General features: G+C 26.0%; 1 protein-coding gene and 1 long non-coding RNA gene across 4 annotated transcripts in view; one reads left to right on the top strand and one right to left on the bottom strand.

The window, feature by feature from the left end:
• The window catches only part of LOC107437356 (high affinity cAMP-specific and IBMX-insensitive 3',5'-cyclic phosphodiesterase 8B), a 358,938-nt gene that overhangs the window by 322,374 nt on the left and 10,958 nt on the right, over positions 1 to 25,606 (top strand). For 2 of the 3 annotated variants that reach the window (XM_043039399.2, XM_043039408.2), the window contains exons 6-16: positions 1,316 to 1,483; positions 4,459 to 4,599; positions 7,978 to 8,066; positions 9,686 to 9,756; positions 10,489 to 10,554; positions 12,707 to 12,774; positions 14,523 to 14,699; positions 17,358 to 17,403; positions 17,490 to 17,634; positions 21,115 to 21,310; positions 24,362 to 24,492. In XM_043039399.2, the coding sequence (XP_042895333.1) occupies positions 1,316 to 1,483; positions 4,459 to 4,599; positions 7,978 to 8,066; positions 9,686 to 9,756; positions 10,489 to 10,554; positions 12,707 to 12,774; positions 14,523 to 14,699; positions 17,358 to 17,403; positions 17,490 to 17,634; positions 21,115 to 21,310; positions 24,362 to 24,492 (1,298 nt within the window). The remainder of the gene's footprint in view (positions 1 to 1,315; positions 1,484 to 4,458; positions 4,600 to 7,977; positions 8,067 to 9,685; positions 9,757 to 10,488; positions 10,555 to 12,706; positions 12,775 to 14,522; positions 14,700 to 17,357; positions 17,404 to 17,489; positions 17,635 to 21,114; positions 21,311 to 24,361; positions 24,493 to 25,606) is intronic. The other variant, XM_043039401.2, reaches the window with a different exon arrangement.
• The window catches only part of LOC139426035 (uncharacterized), a 70,719-nt gene continuing 62,530 nt past the window's right edge, over positions 17,418 to 25,606 (bottom strand). The window contains exon 3 of the long non-coding RNA XR_011637296.1: positions 17,418 to 17,555. This is a non-coding gene — a long non-coding RNA (uncharacterized lncRNA). The remainder of the gene's footprint in view (positions 17,556 to 25,606) is intronic.

Below are 25,606 nucleotides of genomic sequence, written 5' to 3'. Positions count from 1 at the left end.
GAAAATTTCTTTTAAAATACCCCATTATTTAAGTAAAAATATTAATTTAAAACATGCTTTTCTCTTTCATTTTACTTTCATTCATGTCAAAACATATGAAACAATGCAGTACATATTCTTCATTCATTAAAGTTTGAAATAAATGTTATATACTAAAATTACAAAAACCGAAAATATATTCTTAAAAAATTCTCTAAAATGCGAAAAATTGAGCTGGAATTTTAAAAAATATCCTAAATATTTAAAAATATGTCCTAATAGAGAAAAAATATCCATAAATGCTAAAAATTCAGAAAAAGGCAAATGATATTGTAAACCAGAAGCATTTTGTTACGTAAGTCCTTCAGTCGTTTGATTTCTTCAGAAAAGGTAACATTCATTATTTAAAAATATTTTAACACGAAGATCACAACATAAACGCAATGCAAAGCGAAAGAAATAATGTGATTTTTCTTTTTACAAGAGAGGCAGGAAAAGAATTAAAAAATACTTCCAATCAAGAAGTATTTTTTTAATTTTGATTCACATAAAGCTTCTGTGCAAAAACTGTTCAAGTTCAACTGTTTCAATTGAGAAAAAGATTAAATAATGTTGATATCTGCAGAATTAAAACTTTTATCTATATCTCATGAAAAATTATTCAGTGGCACTATCATTTATTTTTCTTGTCATCAGTGCTGTTTAAATTCCTATTATTCCAATTAATAATTTTTATTTACACTTTCCAATCCATAATTATCTTGAATTTTTAATAAGATTATTAACTAATCCATTAAAATAAAACTTGTAATTTTTATTTTTTGTTTAATTCATTTGAAAACTTTTATGCACACATAATAAGTTAAGATTGAAAAAAATTAACAATTTCACTGCTAAGAATAGCAGTAAATAAGAGTCATTTACTGTAACTTCATTTTCTGTTACTAATTTATATGCAAATTTTAAAATTAGGATTAAAATTATGCTAATTTAAATCATGGCAATCTGTAAAAAAAAACTTACTCTGAAAATCTCAGTTATTTGGGTTTTGTATAGAGAGTGGCCACCTTGTAAACAGTTCTTATTCATTATGATTAAAATGGTTATAGATGTATTAAAATTAAATTGTTCTCAATTTAACTTTTTCTAAATTATTTCTGAAATACAATAAATCTAAAAAACCATTTTTTTAAATGCATTCCAGCATTTTGTTGCTAGTTTAAATTTTCTTTATTATTTTATATTATTATATTAATTGTTTTATTGCTTAGTTTCCTAAATTTCTTTTTTTTTTTTTTTTTTTTTANATTTCTTTCTTTTTTTTTTTTTTTTTTAGTGGTTTGTGGAGAGTAGCAACCTTGGATATTGTCTGAATGAGCTCATACAAATTCATCATACTGACATTTCATATTTTTTAAAACTGCGAGCATCACAAGCTCTCTTTACAGCTCTAGATAGCTGTAGAGAGGGAGTCATTGTCACTAATTTGGCTCATAACATTGAAGTAATAATTTATTTTATGCATAATTAATTCAAGTTCTTTTGTATTATAGTATCTCTTATATTTATTCAGTAATAGCTGCAAAATTTCCATTTATTAAAAAAAAAGAAATGAACTTAATTGCAATTCCTGATTCAAAATGTTCCATATTAGATATATTTGGTCATATAGATGATTTCTTTTAACTTTTAGAAAAGTTTAAAAAAATTTTATAGAAAAAATCAGTCAAGTATGAGGAATATCATGTACTGCTTCATGAAGACATAATTTACTAAGCCATGATAGAATAATTCATTTTTCTCTTGCATACTTTATTGAATGCATTAGGTACTGAATTCAATATTTCATGGCTGTAAAATACATCAGAGGATTAGGGATTTTATTCATACATTAAAAGAAATTATGCCTTCATAAAGATTTTTTATTTATTTTTTTGATAGAAACATTTATTGCATTACGCAAAAAGAAAACAATTGAAACATCTTCAGTTTACCTAAAAATATTGTTGCTTAAACCAAAATTTTTTCTATCTGTAGGAATATATGATTTCAATAATAACAGCAAACATGAGTCTCTTTGGATTACATTTGAACTTTATTTAGCTTTTTAAAAATGTCATTTTAAAAAAAATCAAAGCATAATTTTTTTGAGTTTAGCGGAAATCAAGTACTCATACGTAATAATGTGCATTTAATGATTTTAACTTAGGCCCTTTTACACAGTTTAATTATTTACTTATAAAATAAGTTATAATAGCATTAGAAAAAATAAAATTTTTAAAGCTATTTTGATAACTTTAAATAAATAATCTCAGGAAAGTGCAGCAGTAAGATCTGACCTGATTAAAAAATTCATTTGCTTCAAAAATGTAGAATTAGGAAATAACCTGTGACATGTTTCAAGTGCTCAAAAATGGATGCCCATTTTTTAATGCTTGAAACATGTCAACTGTTATTTCCTATTTATATATTTTTGAAGTGAATGAAGTTTCTAATCAGGTAATAAAATGTTCTAGAAACTGTTTAAAGAATTGTTAGTTTCCACCTACAGTAGAGTCTCGATAATTCGAGGTGGATGTGACTAAGCCTACCTTGAACTTTCGAAAACTCAAATTATTAAAAAACATAATGTTTAAGAAATATTTAAATTAATGGAAACAGCAGTTTTTAAATTTCAGTATTTAATTGAAAAATATATTATGTTTAACTGTCATACTGCTCATGTTTCAGTGTTTAATGCACAAATTTGTTTTTCAATATTCAGTCATAGTAATTGTTGTAAAGCCAATTGTAGTAATTGTTCCATGTGTTGTGCATATGTTAAGAGCATGACTGATTTTTTTCATTAGCTCGGTTTTATCAGAAACTCGAACTATCGAGACTTTATATTGTATTTTCAGTACAATAGTACAATTTCTTCACATTATCAAAAATCTCAGCTTATTAAAGTAATAGAAAAATATTCTGTGTTAAAGCTATTCCCTTCATCCGTAACTTTAAAATTACTTTAATTCGGAATATAAATGTTTGACTCTATTCTAAACTATATTTACTTTTATATATTTATTTTGAACAATTGTGCAGTATAAGCAATTTATTGCTCAACTTTTTAAAGGACTAGAGAAAAAAACTAATTTGACGCACAGACTACATTTAATTTAGATTTTATGTGAATTAAATGGTATTATTTTATGTTTCATGTTTAATAGGAAAAATATGAATTTATCTTAAAAATGAAAGAATAAAAATTTAACAAATTACGTTCATTTACTTAAGTACGCGCGTAATATTTCTGTAGCTAAAATAAAAGTTAGTTTTGCTTACGTTGTCTTTTTAATAAAATTGAATGTTAGCTAGTTTTAAACAATTTTTTGCTATATGTAAAATATCCATATCTTTAATTTTTTAACTATTATTATTGAACTTCATATGTTTTGGCTAAAAAGGATCTTTATTAAAACAATTAAAGAGGCAAAAGGTGTTATTCTTTTTACACTTTAATTGATATCGCTGACTTTTGGAATTTTAAAACTATGCTATAAGAAAAATTGTTGTTAGATTCCAGAACATTTTGTTACTTTTTAAAAAAACCCTTTCTTTCACCTTTTTCTAATAGTGTAAAAGATGATGAAAAGATTTTCATCTAATTTTGAATTATTTTGATTTTTCTTGCTTAAATGGTATTACCAATCTAAAATAATCTTTAGTCTGGAAAAACTAATTAATAAATTTTTATTCTGCATTATAAAAGTAAACATTTCTATTTACCTAACATTATTTTTCTTATTTTAGCTACTTATTTATATTTTATTTTCAAATGTCTCAAAACTATGATCCAGTGACTTTGCTAGACTTTGAAAATTACTGGTTCTTAGGACTCTCTGTTTCCATGTTTTCCTTTTTACTAAAAGCAAGTGCCTATTTATGATATGAATTCTTACCTTTTCACCACCTATTAATATTCACATTCATAATTATTTATGATAAACAAAACAAAGAATTTTAAAACAAGACAAGAGTTATATTTGAAGTTGAACTGGAATATTTGAATAATACTATATTAATATAATATTATAATGTTTGAATTTGGATAGCATTAAGGAAAAACAAAAATATAATTTGGCACTCCAAATTGTTCTTTTTCCTTCCGGAAATTGGTTTGGTTATAATTATACCTGCACAAATGTGCTGTCACGTTTTTTTTCCAATATGGAGAATTATATGTCGTAACTTATTTTTCGTGCCCCTTCTAAGGATTTTATTTTCTGTTTTACTTATAGCACAAAGTGGAATCACTGATGATCATTGATTTAGTGCATTGACTTGTGCAAATTATAAAGTATTTTCAATATTTTTTTTATTTTTAATTAAAAGTAGCTGCAGGTTTTCTACCCACAATATTATTTATATTTAATATATTTTATCTCATGATTAATCAAATCAAAAGTTTTAAAGTATTATTTTTGTCATTATTAACAGTATGCCAACAAATCATCTGAAAAGTTTCTAGGATATACATCTAAGGATTTGATAGGAAGAAATGCCCAAACTTTGTGCAGAGCTGAGTCAGTCAAAGCAGATATCGCTGAGAGCATTAATATGCAGGTAAAGAAAGGAAAAGTGAGTACTTACTGTATTATTTGACATTGTTATTACAGATTTATATTGGAAGAAGATACAGGAGGTCAAATTGTAGTTTCAGACAAAGTTAATTAAATAGAGGAGTGTGATGAGGGACTATATGAAGTATTATCTAAAGCTAGGGTTCCCAATTTTTTTCAGCTATGAATGATACAAAATGATGTAAAAAAAATGATATAAAGTATTAAAAAAAAGTTTATTGGCAGTTGTGACTGTAATAACCAAAAAAGAAGAAAAGAAAGGACTACCTATTATTTTAAGAATATTTAATGTGAAGAATGACATATTTTTAGTTAAGAATTTGTTTTTGATGTATGTGTTGAAAATGAATAAAATGAGCTGAATTATTGTTACAAAAAAAGAGCTGTTATAAACGTTGCAAATAATAAGAGAAGAATTTAAGAGAATAAGCTACAAGAATAATTAAAATCTTCATTCTTGAATTTATTTTATTTTGAATTGAAAAGCTTCATAAGAAATACTGATGAATCTTTTTATAAATGCATATCCTTTTCATAATTTATTTAATATACTGTTATGAAAAATAAGAGTTTTTTTTGTTCGGAAATTTTGCTACTTTGTTTTTTATTGCCATTTAACATAAATGTAAATAATTGAAATATTAAATAAGTTATAGATTGCTGATTGAATATAAATATAATTATTACCGATTAAAAATCCTAACTCTCCATAGCTGGTTATAAAAATACCAAGTCTCAGAAGCCCTGTGATCCTTTCACAGATCTCTAAGGTTCACACACACCAATCACTTAAAGTTCCGAATGTTAACAAAGTTCTATCTTCATTCTTAATCATCTGAAATATTTTTTATACCTACTAATTAACATTTTTCTAGGTTTTATTCTTTATTCAAGGTACATTAGGCCCACACTTTTTTACCTATTGTTTTGAATATTAGTACTGTTTCTTATAAATTAGCTTAGTATGTTTTTTAAATTTTTCTAGACTTTCTCACATAAATATTTTATTGTTAAAAATTCAAATGATTTTGTAAATGATCACCATTTGCTTAAATCTAATGAACTGATAGTGGTTTCTATTGATGTAAAATCTTTATTCACTAGCATTACATGCCTTAATATGAGATTGCAAGAATTCCACTTTTAACAAATTGAATATGATGAACTAGTTCACCTTAGCATCAGTTGTTTAGGGAAATCCACTTTCACTTTTAATGGCCAATTTTATTGATGAATCTTGGCTTAGTTGCAACTTTAATACTTCAACTTCTGCAACTTTAATACTATTTGTGTAATAAAATATTTAAAAATAAAAATTTTTCACAATTGGTTAGGATCAAAAATATTTGCAATAATGTTGAAAGTCTTCGGGAAGCTGTGAATAATTTTTTAAATGATTTGAGTAATAATGATTTTCCTTTTGATTTGTGTAATGTTAATTTTTAATTAAAAAAATGATTGAAGATATCTAGGTTTTTGTTTTTTTCTTTTAACAGGGCGCAATTCAAGTCTTAACTGAGCAGCCCCAGTTAAGCATTCTATTAATTTGTTACGTATCTTATTTTTTGACTTCTTTTATTTCTATCTGCGCAGTGTAGTAGAGGGCATTGTTTTCTTTAGTTTTTAGTGCTTCCTTTTCATTCGGCTTGCTTGTGAAATCGGTGTTTGACCTGTAACTAAGTGAGTTTTTATTTTTCTAATGATTTTGTTTTAGTTTCTTTTCTTAATTTGTTATTTGTATTTCATGTTTTTTCCTGGACTTCTATACAAAACCATCGGGGTACTGGGGAGTTAATTTAGGCATTTGCTTCTCCCTCAATTAGAAATGGTTTTGTTTTTATGGCAACCGAGGCCGGTACCCCCTGATGACGTCGGCTTCGGTGGTCATATTTTTATTTTTATTTCCTTCATTTCCTTTATTGGCTTAGTTGAGTAATTGTCTTAATGACTTGTATATGCACTAAATTAAAATTGATCTTTTTTTAAAGTTTCTTTTTCATCGGGATGATTGTTTCCCATTGATGGGCAATGATGACCTTGATTATGTTTTTAATATCATTCATTGCATTTATTTCACGTTTGAACAAGAAACCTTTTTGTTTACCTTTTTCATATAATTTACCTTTCTTGGATAATCTACTTTTCTTAGATAATCTTATTATTTGTTATTGTGATGGGTTTCTCATTACTCTTTATTTAAAACTGTTCCACTCCCCATCACTCTAAATTCTCTTATTCAATTTAAAATGGTAGTTTGATAAGAATAAAAAAGGTTGTAGAATGACAATTCTTTTTGATAATAACTGATAAATTAGCAAAATAAAATTGATGATTGTTACTTATGGAATATTGCTTTATTAAGACTGGAATAATGACACTCTAAACTTATTAATTCAGTTGAAGAACGCAAGTACATTTACGGATCAGTATGTAGCAGATGTGTGGTGAATTGCAACTATAACTTTTTGCCCTGATATTGATTTGATGCTTTTAAGCAAAATATTAACAAACTTCCCCTTAAATCTGAAATATTATTTTGTAATGTAAGTAACCATCTACATTTATGGCTCAAAGTATTTTTTAAAAAGTACTTAATTTCGCTTAATTTTAAATACTTCAGAATGATTAGATTTAAAATACTTCATTTTATATTAATCTAAGAATTTTGCAATGCTAAAATTAGCTAATTTGTTTGACTATTGGATGTCATCATGACACGATAGCGTTGCGCCTTCAATTTCTTGCATTGATTAAGATATACAAATTAATGTCGAATTTAAAGTTGGCAATAACAGATTAAATTTCTAATGGTGTATTGTCGATGTTATGGAGAATAATTCATGTATAAATTATGTATGTTAATTTCTTTTTCTGAATAGTGATAATATGAATATTATTTTATTATTAAAAAATATTTAGCTATTTTATTTGCCATAAAAATAAAATTTGTTGGGCTATATCAATGTTTTAATAATTAAATTAATTATTGATAGAATCTGTTAAAGAGTTAAATATAAACAAACAGAAACCAATTCTGAAGTGCAGGAAGAATTTTTTCCTTCCTCAAAACAGAGCTCAATACATAGAAGTGGTTGAACCTCTTTCCTGGCTTCAAATGTCACCTTATTGTGAGGTTAATATTTATATTGAAAACAAAACAGAAGGCTTTGTCCCATTTTGGTTGTGTTTTGCTTTGCTATAAAATCTGATTCAACTTCTAATGTTTTCTTTGGGTTTTTGTTTAAACTTTTTATTATTAACCTTACTATAATCTAGCTTCTTTTTGTGATGTCACTGTCTGAACATGAAACTAATAGTGCATAAGTAAAATTAACTTTAATATTTTTAATAACAGCAATTATTCTTTTCATTTCAGGAATGGGAAGGAACCCTATTTCACAAAAGAAAATCTGGAGAAAATTTACCTTTATGGAGCAGAATTCAGCCTGTTGAAATATATGCTGGGTACAATATTTTATGTGACGATTTTTAAAAAAAAAAATGTATTGCTTTGATTGTTATTTTTATTTCATTCATGATCTGCATTTAAAAAATTTTAAATTCTGATATTTCTAAAAGTACAGATGTTTACAACACATATTTGATTGCTCTTTATTCGTTAAAAAAATTATGTCGGTTCAAATTTTTTACAGTTGTTTTATGACAAAATTGCGTTAACTTAATATCATATCTCATGTCTAATATCCCATGTGATCTTATAGCAGCTTAGTAAGATAGCACTTCAAAAGTTAGTTAGCTTTATTTATAAATCCTTTGAGGTTACAATTTTTATGAAATGATATCCAATGCTTGCATCCTGAAATTTAGACAGTGGATGAAAGAGGCAATATTAGCCCTCAATGCTAAAAATCATTTGTAAATTTCAGTTAGGTCGTTTTTAAGAGTTGTTTGAAAACGGAAATTTTCTCATTGGCTTTCTTTCAGAACTCTCCATTCATATAAATTAAACTGCGGATTCTTCAGTTTTTTTTTTGCAAATAGTTTAATGATAACATAAGTGATATTTGCTAGCTTAAATAAGAAGTTTTTTTTGCGTATTGTTTAATATCTATTTACTTTTAATTCATTAGGATTAATATGAACGTGGTGACATAAATGAACTATTCCACCTAATTAAAATTTCTAAAGTTATATGAAACCATGTGTTTATTTTGTTTATAACTATGCTTTAAAAATTTGACCCTATTAAACTAAATTATTTAAGATCAGCGCGTTAAATATGCAAAAAAAAATAAAGTTTTGTGTGTGTATTGTTTAATATCTATTTACGTTTAATTCATTAGGATTAATATGAATGTGGTGACATAAATGAACTATTCCACCTAATTAGTATTTCTAAAGTTATGTGAAATCATGTGTTTATTTTGTTTATAACTATGCTTTAAAAATTTGACCCTATTAAACTGAATTATTTAAGATCAGCGGTTTTTGAACTTTCTTTTCAATTTGGAATTTAAATGTAATGCTGTAAAAAAATCGTTGAAGTTAGTTTTCAAAAATTTCTACTGATTTACAAGTAAAAATAAAGAGAAGATGTTTGTCTAATTTTGCTTTATTTTGCTATTTCTCACCTAAATAATCTTACCATTCTAAAATAATCATTAGACTTATTAAGTATTGTTTTTATTTATTTATATTTTATTTCCAAACGTCTCAAAATTATGATCAACTGATTCTGCGAGACTTAGGAAATTACATATCTTTAAGGCTCAGGACTTCCATATTTTCTGGTTCCTATTATATTAATCTCTGTATAATCTGCTATTGCGTGTTTTTCCACTATGGAGACTCTCAACTTAGACATCCTTCAGCGTCCTTCATCATCAAAACTCCTCGCCGTTAGATTTTTTTTCATTTTCAGAAATAAGATAGTAGCTTGGGGCTACGTCTTGCGTATACATAAAGTGGGGCAATGTATTTTGATAATATGTTTGATCAAAAAGACATAAATTAATAATATGTTAAATGAATTATAAAATGAAATTTTTTTAATTGTTTGCTATATATCTTACTGCTTAATGCTTTGTCGACTAATAATTTTTTCTTTTTAAATTTTATTTTAGTTATGCTGAGCATCTCATACATCTAAATGAATGTCCATATAGTGAAAAATCTTTTGGATCAGAATCTACTGGTACATTTTCTCTACTCATATTTCTTACATAAGTTCAAATTTTAATTTAAATCACTTCAAATTTTATGTATTCTATAATAATATGCGTAGATAATAATTGTAGAGCAAAATGTAGCTTAAATATTTATCTTTTCTTCATAAAAATAGTTTTATGAAAACAATTTTAGCTTTAAAATTAAAACTAAGAATTTAAAGCAAGTTTCATTATATGTAATCATTGTTTACTGGTGGATGAATATTTATCTTCTTTTGAATAAAAAGAAATATCTCAAAATGCATCTAATAGGGTTTTAAATTTAGTGATCTTGGGCCTTAAATGATAATCTGTTTTCACAATTTTCGAACGTAAAATATTATTTAATTAAACTTTTTATTTTAATAGAATGTTATTTTTTAACACCTTAGAGGAAAAATGAAATAAATTCTGTTTTTTTTTTGTAATTTCAGTTCTAATTTATAATTACCTGATAATTTGCCATAATAATTAAATAAATCAAGATTTGTTTTCATATTAAATATTCTACTATGCAATTAAATTGTGGTGATTATTTTCAGACTCTTTTTATGTCTTATATCCTGGTTTGAGAAATAGATTTTATTTCTTTTAACTAGACATTTTTTTCTAGTAATCATTCATTTAGTTGAGTTAATTATTTACAGTTTTGTGTTTATTTTTTACTTTATTTCTCTTAGGCATTATCTTGATTTTTTTTATTTACTTTTTTGACTTAGATATGCTTCCTCTTGTTAAAGCACCAAGGAAAGGTTCTATTGATGTTCGATCCTACTCTGGTGAAAGTACGTACACTATTTACAGCTGTACATATGTGCGTGAAAAATTTACAGCTTTTTGGTAGTACGTACATAGAATCTATTTATATTTTAGTTTAATTTTGTTCAATTTACAAAGACATGATGTGTCTTTTTACTTACTTTCTTTTATTTGCATTCATAAGAATTTATATATCCAGTTTAAAATTTTTAATATTCATTTGATTTCAAAATTTATTTAGAAATTATAATCAGGAATTATTATAATTATTTGTTACGTTTTTAAAAGGGCATTTGGTTAACATATTCACTTTTTAGGTTATATATAAAGTAACCTTTTTTTATTAAACGTTAGAATATGTATCCACAAAATTTAAGTTTTTAAACATGCCGTTATCTAGATAGCAATCAATTGTGAATTCAAGATTTTCCCCAAAACTTGTTCCAATGAGTTTTGAAAAAAAATTCTTGAAAGATATCGATTCCAGTTTCATCACCCTGAATATGTAATATTGTTTATATTTCATACTAATCCTGGCTCTTAAATGGTTCTTGGGATGATGATCTCCCTCAATATTTATAAAAAATAAAATTTAAGAAAAAACTATCAGCATGCTGAATGAGTATGTTTAAATTAATTTTAATCTAACCAGAAATTTTTTGAACTGTTTTCATATACATCCGTAGAAAAAAAAGTAAAATTTGTGCTCAAAAGCACACAAAATAAAAACCTTAAATTCTTGCTTTTAACCATAGAAATATTAAATTTAATCCCTTCCAGTTCACTGAGTATTTTCGTCGATTTTTGCTTTTGCCTCACACCAGTACATTTTAGTAAGAAGTTAGAATAAACTTAAAATATTGGAAGACAAAACCTTAAAAGTTTTTAATAAAATATGTCCTGTTCTGCTGGTAAGTTGTCCTATTTAACTGGAATCAGCTGTTCAGTATTACTAGATATTGAACCACAAAGGGCTAATACCCCTATTATATTTTTTACAATTCTTAAAAATTGCATGCCAATATTAAGATAAGTCTCCTTCATATGGATAATTTTCTGTTTATTGGCCACTAATTACATACTTATAGTGTAAAAGTTAAGATCTGACTTAGCATTGAAGGTGCCGCCTCAGAACTCGAAGCAAAACTGCTGCTAGTTTTTTAATTCATTTAATGATATTATTATTAAAGGATCTATTGAAATCGTACTGATTTAAATGAATTATTTAATAATTAGTTAGAATATATGAATATATAGCATATTTATTTAGTATTTAATTGATTTATTTTATTTTGTTGTTTATTTGCCCCAAAGGACTAAGAGATGTTTTATCTTCAAGATGTTGAAAAGTTTATACAGATAATTACAGCATTTTTTCATTTCCTGCAATTTTTCTGTTATTGGCACACCATACATATTTTGAGATAAAATGATTTAAGCTTGTGTATTTGTAAATGGAGATTTTCTATCACATTTCCATTGAAAGAAACAATGTCCCTGAGTAATAGGCGATCTGAAAATTGTGTTTAATGAATATAGGATGGCTTCTCACAACATTTTAGAACATGATTCTAAAAATATGTTCGCCAAAACTTTTTGATAAAAAAAAATAATATTAATGAATGGACAAATCTTGTAAAATAATTTCAAAATTTTCTTTTGCTTGTTAAAGGTGCTTTTAGCATTAGCACTGCATAATTGTTTTACAGTTTTATTTTTATTGTTTATTAAATTCATAAATCAGAATTTAAACTTGCAGAGCAATCTGTATAAAAAGTCTTGAAAATTTCAGTTTGTAATGTGCACATCAATGATAGCTTTCTAGTGAATAATAGCTTGAAAAGTTGCTTGTAAGTCAATATGAATGATCTTGTTTAGAAGTATAACTAAATAAGTCCTTCTGACACTTTTATGGTAGTTTTCTAAATTAATGTTTTGGTTGATAATTTTCTTAATTAATGTTGAAGATTATTCTCATTGTGTTTCAAGATCACTTACGTAAATGAGAGCTCTGCCATTGTTGCTATTTTAAAATGTGTGAATCTTAAGGAATGACATCAGTAAAATATTTAATATATACTTGCCAATAAACACATTACAAGCATTTTAAATATTAATTTTATCAATAAATTAATATTCAATATATATATTAATTGAATGATATTTAATTTCTTTTAGCTGGTCTTAATAGAAGGCAGTCATTTGCAAAATTCCATCCTATGACTTTAGAACCTCCGATAACAAAAGTAAGCCATATTTTTGAATGTAGAATAAATAAAAAAGAACACAAAGCAAAGAAATATTAAAATTGAGTTGATCAGTATCTAATGTGGTAAATTATGTAAAAATTAATTGATTTGTTATTAGAAAAAGTACTTATTTTTTTAAGGTTTGAAATTTGTCTGTGCAATATGTGATCTTTAGCAAATTTGTCTTCTTTTCCTGTGTGAAAATAAATGTTTCATAGTTGAAGAACGTTATAAGAAGAAAAAAAAACAATTTTTATTTTTTCTCAACTAAATTAAGCATTTCATAATTTTTCATTAAAAAAATACATGTCAGATATTATCAATTAATACATCATTTTAAACAGGGTGTTTTTGTTGTAATATCAGAGCGCTCATAGGTCTCTGTGGGCACTCTGTCATTTGAATGTCATTGTCAGGAAATTTTATCAACCTGTAAAAATTATGGAAACTTTGGGAATTTCATTTAAATACTCAAAAAAATAATAGAAAATGAATTGATTGGAATTTAGGGTTCCCATAGGTCCATTGTTTTTTCAAAAATTATGAGAATTTAGTATAAATTCTTAAAAGATATTTTCTGACCCACAATTTTGGTTTGATTTATATAAATATATTGACTAAAAGCCTTCTAAGACATTTTTTTTTTTGCATTCATATGTATTAAATTGTATTCAATTTTAAAATAAATATTTATTGATGAAAAGTTTATTTAGCTTTCTTTAGAAAGTATTTCATTATCAAAATAAAATTTTTTGTCTTCTATATTAAGAAAATTGTAATATTTTCATAGGCAAACATGCTAACTTAAAACAAATGTTTCTTGTAGTGACTAGAAGTTACTCTTACCTGTTACCTATCTACCATAAATAGCAGCAATATAAAATAATGTGTTTCAATATAGTTTTAACTATTAATTTTTAAAAGGTTAGTACAATTATTTGTGTAAGCTTTGGTCTAAAAACTCATTCTAGTTAATATTATCTTGATTAAAATTTCTCAGCATGCTTAACTATTTATTTTAGTTCTCATCTTTAATTTAATGGAAATGATTTTTGCAAATGTATTGGTGATTTGTAAAAAAAACTGCTCAAATTTTTCTCTATTTTCTCAATATTCCTTGCATTAACATCAAACTAATGAAAGAAGCAATTGAAAGCTAATGAATTTATCACAAACAATGCAAACGAACATATATTTGATTTGTTTTCTTTTGTGAATTGATATTTTTGAATCCTAACCTTTAAGATCAATATTTTCTTACACACACAAAAAAAATATTAAGAATGAAATTAGATATTTCATTGTGTTGATATGAAAATATATCATAATATCTATATTAGTTTCAAATGATTTTGATAACAAATAAATATTAATGCAATTTCTAAAAATTTAACATTATATATTTAAAATTCACTGCTATAAGTATGTCATATTGTAGTGAGTTTTAAAGTTTTGTCAGTTTAATAGTTACATAATTTACAAACTTATTATTTGATATAATTAAAAAATTTTGTGATTAAAAGTTGCTCGTGATGAAACAAAATTGTAATTTATATATAAAATTTAAACATTTTAATGAACTTATAAATATTTAAACACTGTTTTTATCTTAAAAATTTTCAAATTACATTTATGTAAGTTCATAATGCATTTACTTTCTTAATTTAAAATGTGTTAAGAGATTAACTTGTTGATAAACAAAAACTTAAAAAATATAATTCTGATTAACATTTTATATTTTTTAGGTCATTAATATGATATTAGCTACACAAGAACACAGTCCCCTTTTTGTAGTGCAGGCACTTGATCGTGTTCTGGACATTTTAAGAAGCACTGATATCTATTCTCCTCAGTTCACTGGTTTGAAACAAAATCATGTTGAAGATCAAGTGGCTTCTGATCTCTTCAGCGGTTTAATATCTGTATGTATCACTTTAATGTTTACTTTTTCATTATTATCCATGCAACTCTTATAATTTTGTGTTACTTAAACTCTTGAAACCAGGGGAAAGTTGTAATTTTTTACAAAAACCTGGAAAATAACAAATCTTAGAAATCTTCGTAACAGTTATCAGTTATTGAGTATATTAGAGTAAAATAATTCTAACATCTATTACAATTATTTGTAGTAAAAATTTCACAATTTATTCAAACTGACCTGTAATAAGATAATCATTTAAAAAAATTTTACTATTTCATCGATTATTTTTTGCTTATGAAATAATTATGTTCTATTCAGCATTTAATTAAATCTCTGGCAATCATATCTTTGATGTTCAGGAAGCTAAATATCATTTAAAGTATAAGAACGCTTTTTCATTACATGACATGATGCCGACAAAACGGATCTAATAATCGGCGAACGACGTAAGGTCAAGTAAAATACATGGCCAGAAACTGAGCGCATTTTCATTCACCGATACGATAGCAATTATGTCGTATTCGACAAAGCGATATCGTTTATCAGAATCAAATGTTGGTTAAGGGCACGTTTCTCCTCAAATCGTGCCGATTTTATTTGTTGTTGTGTATCTTAAAAATAACTGTCTTTTATTTTCGATGTATTTGAAAAAAAATTTAAGCTCTGAAAATAAACACAGAAATAAAAGTTTTATATAATTCCTTCTCATGTCTAGTTATATGTTTTTAATTTTATGATGTTGCATTTTTTACATTAATAATGAGGGGGAAAGACTTAAACAATCATAAAAGTTTTATTGAAAATTTTTATAAATCCATTATATGCTTTAATAAAAAAATATATAAATAATAATAGTGGTTTGATAAGAAGGCAAAAAAAGACCCTTATGTATTTCAAACAGAACTCGATCTAACTTCTGTTTTCTGCTTTATTGAATAATCAAAAGTTTGTTTGTTTAATAATTACATTATTAAATAAATATCTAATCTCATATTTGATATTAAGTTATCTTGTGCCTTGTCAAGAACATAATCTAGGTTTTGTAAAATAATAAAAGCGATTTTGTTCTATGCAGGTACATAGTCTATTTTGTTAATTGGTAAAAATCTAATTATTTCTCAGTATAATATGAATAATGTCAATGCCTTAAAATAAAAGTCATTTTTAAGCATGGCCCTGTGCCTTTAGACTCTTTTGGCCCTTCCAAAAACTATGAATCTATTTACTTTAGATTAGTTGCAAGTTTACTTTCATTAACTTGGTGTTCAAGCAAAATTTATTTCTGCACAAGTTTCTTTTTTTTCTAAATATTTTTAATTATTCTGGAAATAATTGTTTCCTTTCTTCTACTTTCTACATTATGTTTTCACTTCTTTCTTTTTCTAGATTTATAAAGTATTTTCAAATTTATTTAAGCTTTATATTTCCTTGTCGGACTATCATTTTGTGAGAAAAAAATTTAAAGTAATTTTTTTTAATATTAACAAACATGTTAATAAATAATTTTTAAAACACAATATTAAATATTATGTGACTTACGATCATTTTTCTAAATTATTATTTCTTGTATAACGGTTTCAATATTATTAGCAGTTAAAAGCAACATACTTTTAATATCTAAAATTTACTGAGGGTACTATTGCGATGCCAAGTTATATTATTCCATTGAAAATGAAGCATATTTTTTATTTTTGTTTATTTACTTATAAAATTTCAGACTTCTGAAATGATAAAAGCATAAAAAAGTTTGTTTTCTAATAAAATGATGTCATAGTTTGAAAATGGAAATTTTAAAGGGAGAATTTTCTGTTTGGTATTTAATTTTATTAGAAAGTTTTTTTTTAAAAAAAGAGAGCTTTACATAAAAATTTGAATTAAATTAGAGAAAAAAACGGGAGGTATCTTATTTTCATGAAAGAAAAAAGAAAGGTAGGTAGATATTTTATTTACGTCACGCTCGAGCTGCACGGTGGCTATTGGCAACGGTCTGAAAAACATACTTGAGGAAAATCGAAGACATACCATCCCAATTTCAATGCTCTGCTGAGGGGACGGTTCCTCCACTTTGGTAGCCCAATGACCTGCGTGCAAAGTCTAGCACTTTACGGTAGAACACTTTAACGAGGATCGATACCGCACACGCTCAGTCCCAACGCAGGCTTATCAAAGTGATCATCCACCCATTTACTGACTGCAGCCAGTGACGCTCGAGTTCGATGTTCCACTGCAAAACCGTGTCTTTTAGATCAGTCTACTACTGAACAAGAAAAAAAGTCATTGGTTTATAAGTTTAGAATTACTAAATTAAAAAAATTATTCAACAGAATTGGTTAATACGATCACTGAAATTAAATGGAAAGAATATAATTTAGATGTACGCAGGGTTTATAATATATGAAAATTCAGAAAATAAAGATCTAAATGATTGATTTCAAATTTTATCTTAAGTTAACAACAACAACAAAAAAATCTTTGCATTTAAATGTCCAGCAGAAGACCTATTTTGCCAGAAATTTTTTTAAAAATCATAATACTATTAAGCTTTTCTTAAATCCAGGTTGAAAAAGTTTTACTATAGTTCTGCTTTTAAGTTGTAAAATTGTATATAATTAATTTTCATTAATCTTCAATTGTGCATTATTTTTCTATGTTGTTATAGAATAGCAAGCAAGTCATACGCAGATTTTCTCACGAAGCTTTTAGAGGTGAGTTTTGATGCTTTAATTGTGTTTTTATATCGATTTTCACTATATAAAAATCAGTTTTAAAAATTCTCCTTTTTTTAATTGAGGTGTTCCTGCTTCCGGGACACTTCCACTGACTCCTTCTTCGCTACCAACTCTCGGAGCTGCTCCTCCTAAAATAAAAGATGCATTAGAAAATATCCATGAATGGTGGTTTGATATATTCAATTTGGAGAGAGTAACAGAAAAAAGGTACATTTAAATAACTTTCTTCAGATCTCTGTTTATCTGAAAGCTTTTTTTTTCTCATGCACCATTGTTTTTTCATCTAGTTGCAAAGTTTGTTGAAAAGTTATTCTTTTATTTTATTGATTAATAAGTTCGTCTTTTATTAGTTTTCTTGCAGCTTTGTTTCATATTTTAGGATAATTTAATTATTTATCTTATAGCTAAGGATTAAAAATGTTATGTTTTAGTAGTTTATTCTATTGTATATTCTTAATTTAATGAATATGGGTTAATTTTAATTAAATATAGATTTTTTATATGTTTTTAGTTTCTTTTTAGGATAGTCATATAATTGGTGTCAAAAATATGTTTTTTTGTAGAATTATTTTCTTTTTAAATTAGTATCGCTCATTTAAGTTTTGCAATATTGGTGCTTTTCTAACCTTTAGTGAATTTTTAATCCATTCTAACACATTGGGTTTTAATCATTTACTGCGTTTTTGTTTTCAAAAGTGTTCTTATGCTGATTAATTATGATTTAACTTCAACTATACACAGATCATTTATTTATTTTTTTATTTGATTTGTTTTTTTGTTTGTTTTTTTAATTCTATCCAGCATAATCCTTTGGTCTTTTTGTCCCTTTTAGTCACATTTATAATTCTGACAATTTATAATTTTTAATGACAGTAATGGGTTGACATTATTTAAATCATCCGATTTTTTTTTTAAAAAATGAAATAGTATTTTTAATGCTTTCTTGGAGTTGTGATTTTATTTGTAATTTTAATTTATATTTTTATTAAACGTAAATTTGTTGAATTTTTTTAAAAGAAAAATTCCTGGAATTATACTTAATATCAACCTATGAAAGTCAAGGAAAAAATTTCTTCTTTTTGAGTATGAACTCTGTTTGATTTACTTTTGAATTGTCAATTAGCTAAAATCATTGCCTCATATATGAGAAAGCACTGCTTAATTCAATGATTCTGAATTTTTATTATTTTTTTTTTACGTTTCTATTCTAATGGGTTATAGAAAATTTTAAATATTAAAAATCTAGATACTAGTTTGGATACATTGCTCGTTTCTTTATCTTACTCCTGACCTGGGCCAATTGTTAATAATATTTCTCATAATAATTCTAATATGTAATAATATTTCAAATTGTTAATAAATTAATATAGATGGTACTATGTGCAGTGATGTATTATTAATTAATATTTAGATTCCATTCAGACATTGTAACATTAACATCATTCTCTGTTATTGATAGTAAATATATTTTTCTGTTACAAAGCGTTCTGTTATAAATTATGCAAAAAACTCACCTTTTATGGATTAACGAAATATGGATTCACATATGAATGAAAAATCACTGACCCTGAGATTATTGTATTTCACACCAACTGTCTTGCTATCAAATAAAGGTGCAATTAAGTAGAAGTGAAAGTATCCCCAGTATAAATGTCTTTTAATTTGGTGCACATGTACAGTTGTTGTTACCACAGAACTACCCCCACATTGTTGGCATGAGGCAGAGGCAGCTATGCTAAAACTAATGAGATGATACTGGGGATAATCATGACCTGTCAGCATGCAAAGGCAGGCATCATTTGGGTGAATTGGGGAGAATTCTGATTTTATTTCGTATAAGGCACTCCCAACTTTTTCCAACAGCTATATTCCAAAAATGAAATTTTCTTTAGGTTTTTTTACATTTTGTCTTGTTTAGTACTTTATAATTTCTTATGGGGAGAGAAGGGTGTTACTGTGGCAAACATAAAGCTGATTTACCTAGTGAATCTGCTTCCTCATTACGAAGAATCTTGACATGTCTTGGGTTCCATTGGATTGCAACAACTTTTCCATTTTCAGTAAGATTGCTAATAACACAGAAGCTCTTCAGAAGAGGAAGAATGTTTTCTATTTACCAAGGTCTGAATTGTAACCTGTGAATCAACGAGAATCACAATTTTTTCATGCATTTAATTTTTTTAAGCCTCTGTAGCAAGAAGCTCTGTAGAAATTACCCCATCAAAGTTGTTACAAAATACAGTCGAACTCGTTTATAACGAGCTCGGATTTAACGAGGGAAACGAGAATATTTGGTTGGATCAATGTTAAGTCTATGGAACAGAAGTCGCTTTTAACGAGCAAGACCCGGTTTTAGTGAGCAATCTTTTTTCTCATCTTTCTAGTCTTTCTGTCTAATCTTTTTTTCAAAATGATTAGAAATGCGCGAGAAATCAAGAAAAAAACCGCGAACTGAAACTTAATTGCCCTTATCGTTCTAATCTAAAGCTTTATCGGTTGACGAAAAAGTAAAAAATTTACGGGAGTTGGATGACGGTGTTAAAAATTTCGAAATCTGCAAAAGGTATGGATTGTCTTCATCTACTGTTTCCACACTGCTAAAAAACAAAGGCAAGTTAATGGATGCATACGAACAAAATAAAACAGACTGTAAACGACTGAAGAAGTGTTCGAAAGACGATTTGGGCGAAGCGTTATTGAAATGGATGAAGGTGCAACATAGTGCTGATTTATCTGTGAGTGGATCAATTCTAAAAGTGCAAGCAGAAAAATTTGCTGAACAATTTGGATATTCTGAATTCGTTGGGGGGAAGGGGTTAGTTGTCATTAAATTAAGAAAAGTATTTAATTAAATTAATTAATGTAGTTAAATTAAGTAAGTATTAATTAAATTTTAAGTAAACTTAATCATTTTACCTCAAAAGCCCCCCCCCCCTCTTCTATTTGCACGCCTGCCTTAAGGACCCGTTTATAACGAGCACTCGGATTTAACGAGTACGTGTTACGGTCCCTTTGTGCTCGTTATAAACGAGTTCGATTGTACTCCTATCAAACTTTTAATTTAAAGGGACTGACAATAAGCTCCAGCACCAGTATTTTTCGAAGTGGGATCAGCTGATCCCATCTATGTAGGCGGAGCGGATATCTTTCGTGGATGGATAATTGCAAATGATTTTAGTCCTGTCTCAGAAAAAGTTTTTCTCTTACAAAGAAGAAAGAGCTCAAAGTTTAGCTGAGCAAATTTAAAATGGTTAATTAGAAGTTAAGATAATTAGTTTTAGGAGATGCCATACCAAGGGAGAAACTTTTTATCGCAGATTCTCTTTCACCTTCATAAATTTAAAGTATAGAAAAAATGAGTTCAAAAAAACCTTAACCTATGAAGTTTCATGTACAGAAATTTTTTTTAAAAATTTCCTATTGAAAATAACTTAGAGAATAGAAGATACCTTAGGATTACGCTGTGGAAAAGTTCTCTTCCAATAATTTATTTGAAATTTGATATTTTCAATTTTTTTTCAACAAATGAAATTTCATGGCTTATTCTCGGTTTGCCTGAACATACTTTTCAGTTGCGAGTGAATGTTTTTCTTATGGTATGGTGTCCTATTCCGTTAAAAGTTAGTAAAATGTTATTAAATATTATTCCAATCTGTACATGCTGGTGAATTTTGATTTTTTTTTCAGGCCTCTTGTGTGGTCAGGGCTCTCAATTTTCATGAAGTTTAATGCATGTAATCTTCTAAATTGTGATGAAAGTGTGATCCGAAACTGGCTTTCCATTATTGAAGCCAATTATCATCAAAATCCATATCATAACTCCACACATGCTGCTGATGTGTTACAAGGAACCGCTTATTTTCTTCAAAGACCAAGAGTTAAGGTTAATAAACTTATGTATCACTTTTAAAATTTCATAATATTTTTTTGTGAGTAAATATGTATTTATTTAATAATTTGCCCTACAATGTTCTATAAAATGTAATTATTAATTGCACTATCTTCAAAAACAAAATTTCAGCTCAAAAATCTGCGGTTTGCATAAAAAATTAAATTTTTGATAATTTTTTGGATCTTGAGTAAAAGTTAAATTTTCTTGGTATGTATTTTTATTTCAATTATGGTGTACTAATATTTTTTTTTGTATAAAATTGAAATTTGCCAGGTAAACAAGTTTTGAATTTTTAAAGAATTTACTATAAAATAATAAATATTTCAAGTAGGATTAATATTATGATTCTTTTATCACATTCTATGTTTTCAAATATGCAAGGTTAACAAAATATTTTTCTGCACTAAATTATGTGTGTAGGTAATTTAATAATTTTAAATTATAAGAGATGAAATTGATGTAAAAAAAGTTAAATTTCAATGAAAAGCATTATATATTATTTTCTATATATTATCTATATATTACTATTTATATAATATTATTTACATAATAAGTGGCTGTAAAAAAAGGAGGGGGTATATGCAAAGTATTTTATCAAATGACTAATGTTTGCAATTTTTACTAAACAAGCAAATTATTTAATTAAATTCAGGTATGTTTAATTGTTAACAGCATTAAATAAATAAAAATTATTGCTTTTAGTTCTCAATTTTGTTACAAAGTAAGGATTAAAAGCTAAAAGTAGTATTTTTATGATTTTTATTAGTTTTTAAAATAATTAATCAATAATCTTCAGATCTAACAAAGAAATTATGTTATTAAATATGCAATTATACGAAATATAAGAGTTTAAAATTGTAAAGTAGTTTTCAGGTTTAACTTTCAAGCACTATTTTTGAATAATAATTTTGGATCTAAATCTTATATTTTCTTATTGGTAACCATAAACTAAATAAAAAAAACATCATTTTGCTTTGTCCATGAAATTACAGTATCATAGAAACTGCATTTCTTGCTGAAACCCTATGTTATAAATATAATTTTTTAGTTTAAAATAAATTTACCAGAAAATTAAAAGTTTAAAATAAAATGTTTAATAACAGTTGACTGGTTACTCAAAACTTGCCATGATGAGAAGACAGTTTGAAAAAAAAAATGCCATAATGTGTCACATATGAAAACAGTGCTTTGTTCAAAATGTTTTCTCAATATAAAGTTTCAATTTCAGCATTTTTTCATTGAGACAGATTTTGAATTTATACAAACTAACCTCATTTTTTAAATCAATAATGTTAATTGCTTTTTATTTTATCCTAGTTTCAACCATTATCAGTTTTTAAATAGACATCCTTAGTAAAATTCATCATTTTCCTTCAACTGTTAGGTTCTGATTGTTTTTAGTGGCTGATTAATTCATGCATAAATTTATTGAAAATACATTCTTTAAATGGTGGATTAGTAATAATAATGGTTTTTAATCTGTTTTTTTTCCTTCCCATTAATAGCTTTTCTCACTTGTGATTAAAATTTTAAAAATGAAATTGACTACTTTTCAACTGTATCTAATTACTGTATCTTTATTTCTATGCCTAAGTGTTACACATTTTCCTAAAACACTATTTTATTTTCACTATATTAGTTTATTTGGTTGATATAAAAAATAAAATTAGGTTTTATGAATTAACTATATGACTTGAAATTATTATTTATTTATTATTAAGTTATTCTTTTTAATTTTAAATAAAAGGTTTTGAATTGGTTAATTTATTTCAATAATAGCCTAGGTTAAAATATCTATTTTCTATGTCCAATTGTTACTAATTTTGATAAAACCATATTTTATTTTCCATTCAAAAAAAAAAAAATCTTCAAAGTGAGATATATTGAACAATTAAAATAATAATTATTTTCAAGTGTGATTTTTTTTCTTTTGTACTGACACTTTTGTTCAAAACCTGAGAGTTTGAATAGTCTACTTCTTCTCAGTAAATAGCTAAGTTAAAATAACAGAGTTTATATATCCAAGTTTTACTTTAAATATTTTGATAAAACCATGTTTTACTTTCAATATCTTTTTTATTAGCTATTAAGAAAAGTATTCAAATTAAGACATTAAAACATGACTCAAACTATTAAAGTGTGATTTTTTTTTGTACCAATACATTGTGTTGCTTGTATTAAAATTTAAGAAATTGAATTGACTACTTCTTCTTAATAAAAGTTTGCATTTTTAAGAACTCTAAAATAAAACTTTTATTTTCTTTCAAACTTGGGTAATGTTCAAATTATTATAAATAAAAAATGTTTTTATCTGTTCAAAAATTAAGTAGACCTAATTTACATAATTGCATAGAATTGTATGTTCATATTTGTTAAAATTCAATATTTTGATTTACAACCAGTCATTTAAAATATCCTTTATTATTTTATTTATTTTATGAAAATCCTATAATTTTTTGTGCCATTGGTGCTAGGATTGTAAAGAGCTTCAATTATTTTAACTGTAAATAGAAAGCTTCAGCTTAGTTAATACTCACCAACTCCTAAAAAACAAGCATGCAATTTTTTCAGCACAACTTCTAATTTTGTCTTGATTACTACAATGAATAGTCGTCTGAGTAATAGAAAATATTAAATTATTTATACTAATATCAATTTTTAAAATTCTATTTTATATAAAGAATAAAGAGTTTCCGAATAGATTGGAGGTGATTTTGTAAGGGAAATCATTTTGCTACATTGCTGTTTTATACCATCTGATAATCATTATGAATAAACTGTTTCATTTTGTTAAGCTCTTTGAACATTTTGAAAGGGTTAACTGAATACATTTTCTTAAGACGCAATATTTAACTAATTACCATACATTCTTGACCCTATTTTTTTAAAATTTATTTAAATTTTCGAGAGAAATAAAATAAAAAAATATTTATATATTCATTTAGTTTCTTTTTATGGCAGCCTTTTAAATAATAGTCATTTTATGATTAAAGATATTGTGTTGGTATATAATTTTTCTACTAATCATAACTTATATTTCAGGCTATATTTGATCCCATGGATGAAATAATTTCTCTCATTGCTGCAGTTGCACATGATGTTGACCATCCTGGTAAAAACAGTGCATTTTTGTGTAATACTGGAAATGATTTAGCTATATTGTATAATGATTTGTAAGTGCAATTTTTCTATTTTGAAATTTTTAGAAACTTTTTTTTTCTAATCTAAAAGTTTTCTAATGATTAAAAAATTATAATGTTGTGAATGAAAACAAGTTTTAACAAAAGTTTCTTAACATTCTACCTAATCTTTGAATTTTTGCTATACTCTGTTGCAAATTTAAGAAAAAGACCATTGCGGTATAGGATTTAAATAATCATTCGGGACTACATATAGTTCTGTTTTATTTCGTTTTCAAATTATACAAATTAGTTTTAAATACAATACAAAAGGTTTTAAGTTAAACACATCTTACTTAAATTTAATTTGTGCCATCTTTTAAGATAAATATCAAAGAATTATATAAAAAAAGTTCATAGTTTTGTAGTCTTACTGGAATTCTTGACTTAGTGGCATATTTTGGTAAATAAGAAGAATATTCTTGAAAAAGAGGCAACTAAATGATGTTGCAAGAGCATTTGATTTGATTGGACCACTAAAAATGGTGCTTCTTATGCTGACATACTTTTAACAAATCAAATGAGAGATAAATAATTTTTACTTTTTTTTCGCTGGAGAAGAAAATTGTCTGCTCGAAACAATAGTATTCTTTCATCAGTTTTTTAAAATGCAAGCAGAGATTGTTCCCATTTTTTGATATCATTTTTGTTAATTTTTATTGCTTGTTAATTGATTATTATTTTTAATAACTATAATTTGTTATTGTTTGCAATTTTTGTTTTGAATTAGTAAAAAATTGCATTATTTAATTACTGTTTTTGGAATGTCTACACCTTAGAGTTCCTTTCACAATTTCTGATTCATTTTTAGAAAAATAATATCAATAAAATTTAAATATGATGCTACTCTCTAATTTTATTTGAAAAAATAATAGTTTTTATTCATTAAGTTTTGTTTTCCTCATTTTACAGGTTTTAGGAGCGCAAGCAAAAAAAAAAAAAAAANAAAAAAAGAGAGACTGTGCTGCATCTTTTCAAGAGTTAACAATGTTGATATATGTTCACGCCAGGAACTTGGCATCCATTTTACATTTACATGTATTTAGATACAAGCATGCTCTTTCCATAGGNAAAAAAAAAAAAGAGAGACTGTGCTGCATCTTTTCAA

Source organism: Parasteatoda tepidariorum, chromosome 7 (assembly GCF_043381705.1).
Source record: "Parasteatoda tepidariorum isolate YZ-2023 chromosome 7, CAS_Ptep_4.0, whole genome shotgun sequence".
In the NCBI taxonomy this organism is placed as follows: domain Eukaryota; kingdom Metazoa; phylum Arthropoda; class Arachnida; order Araneae; family Theridiidae; genus Parasteatoda; species Parasteatoda tepidariorum.
The sequence above is the reverse complement of the archived record's forward strand: the minus strand, read 5'-3'. Positions and strand labels throughout refer to the sequence as shown.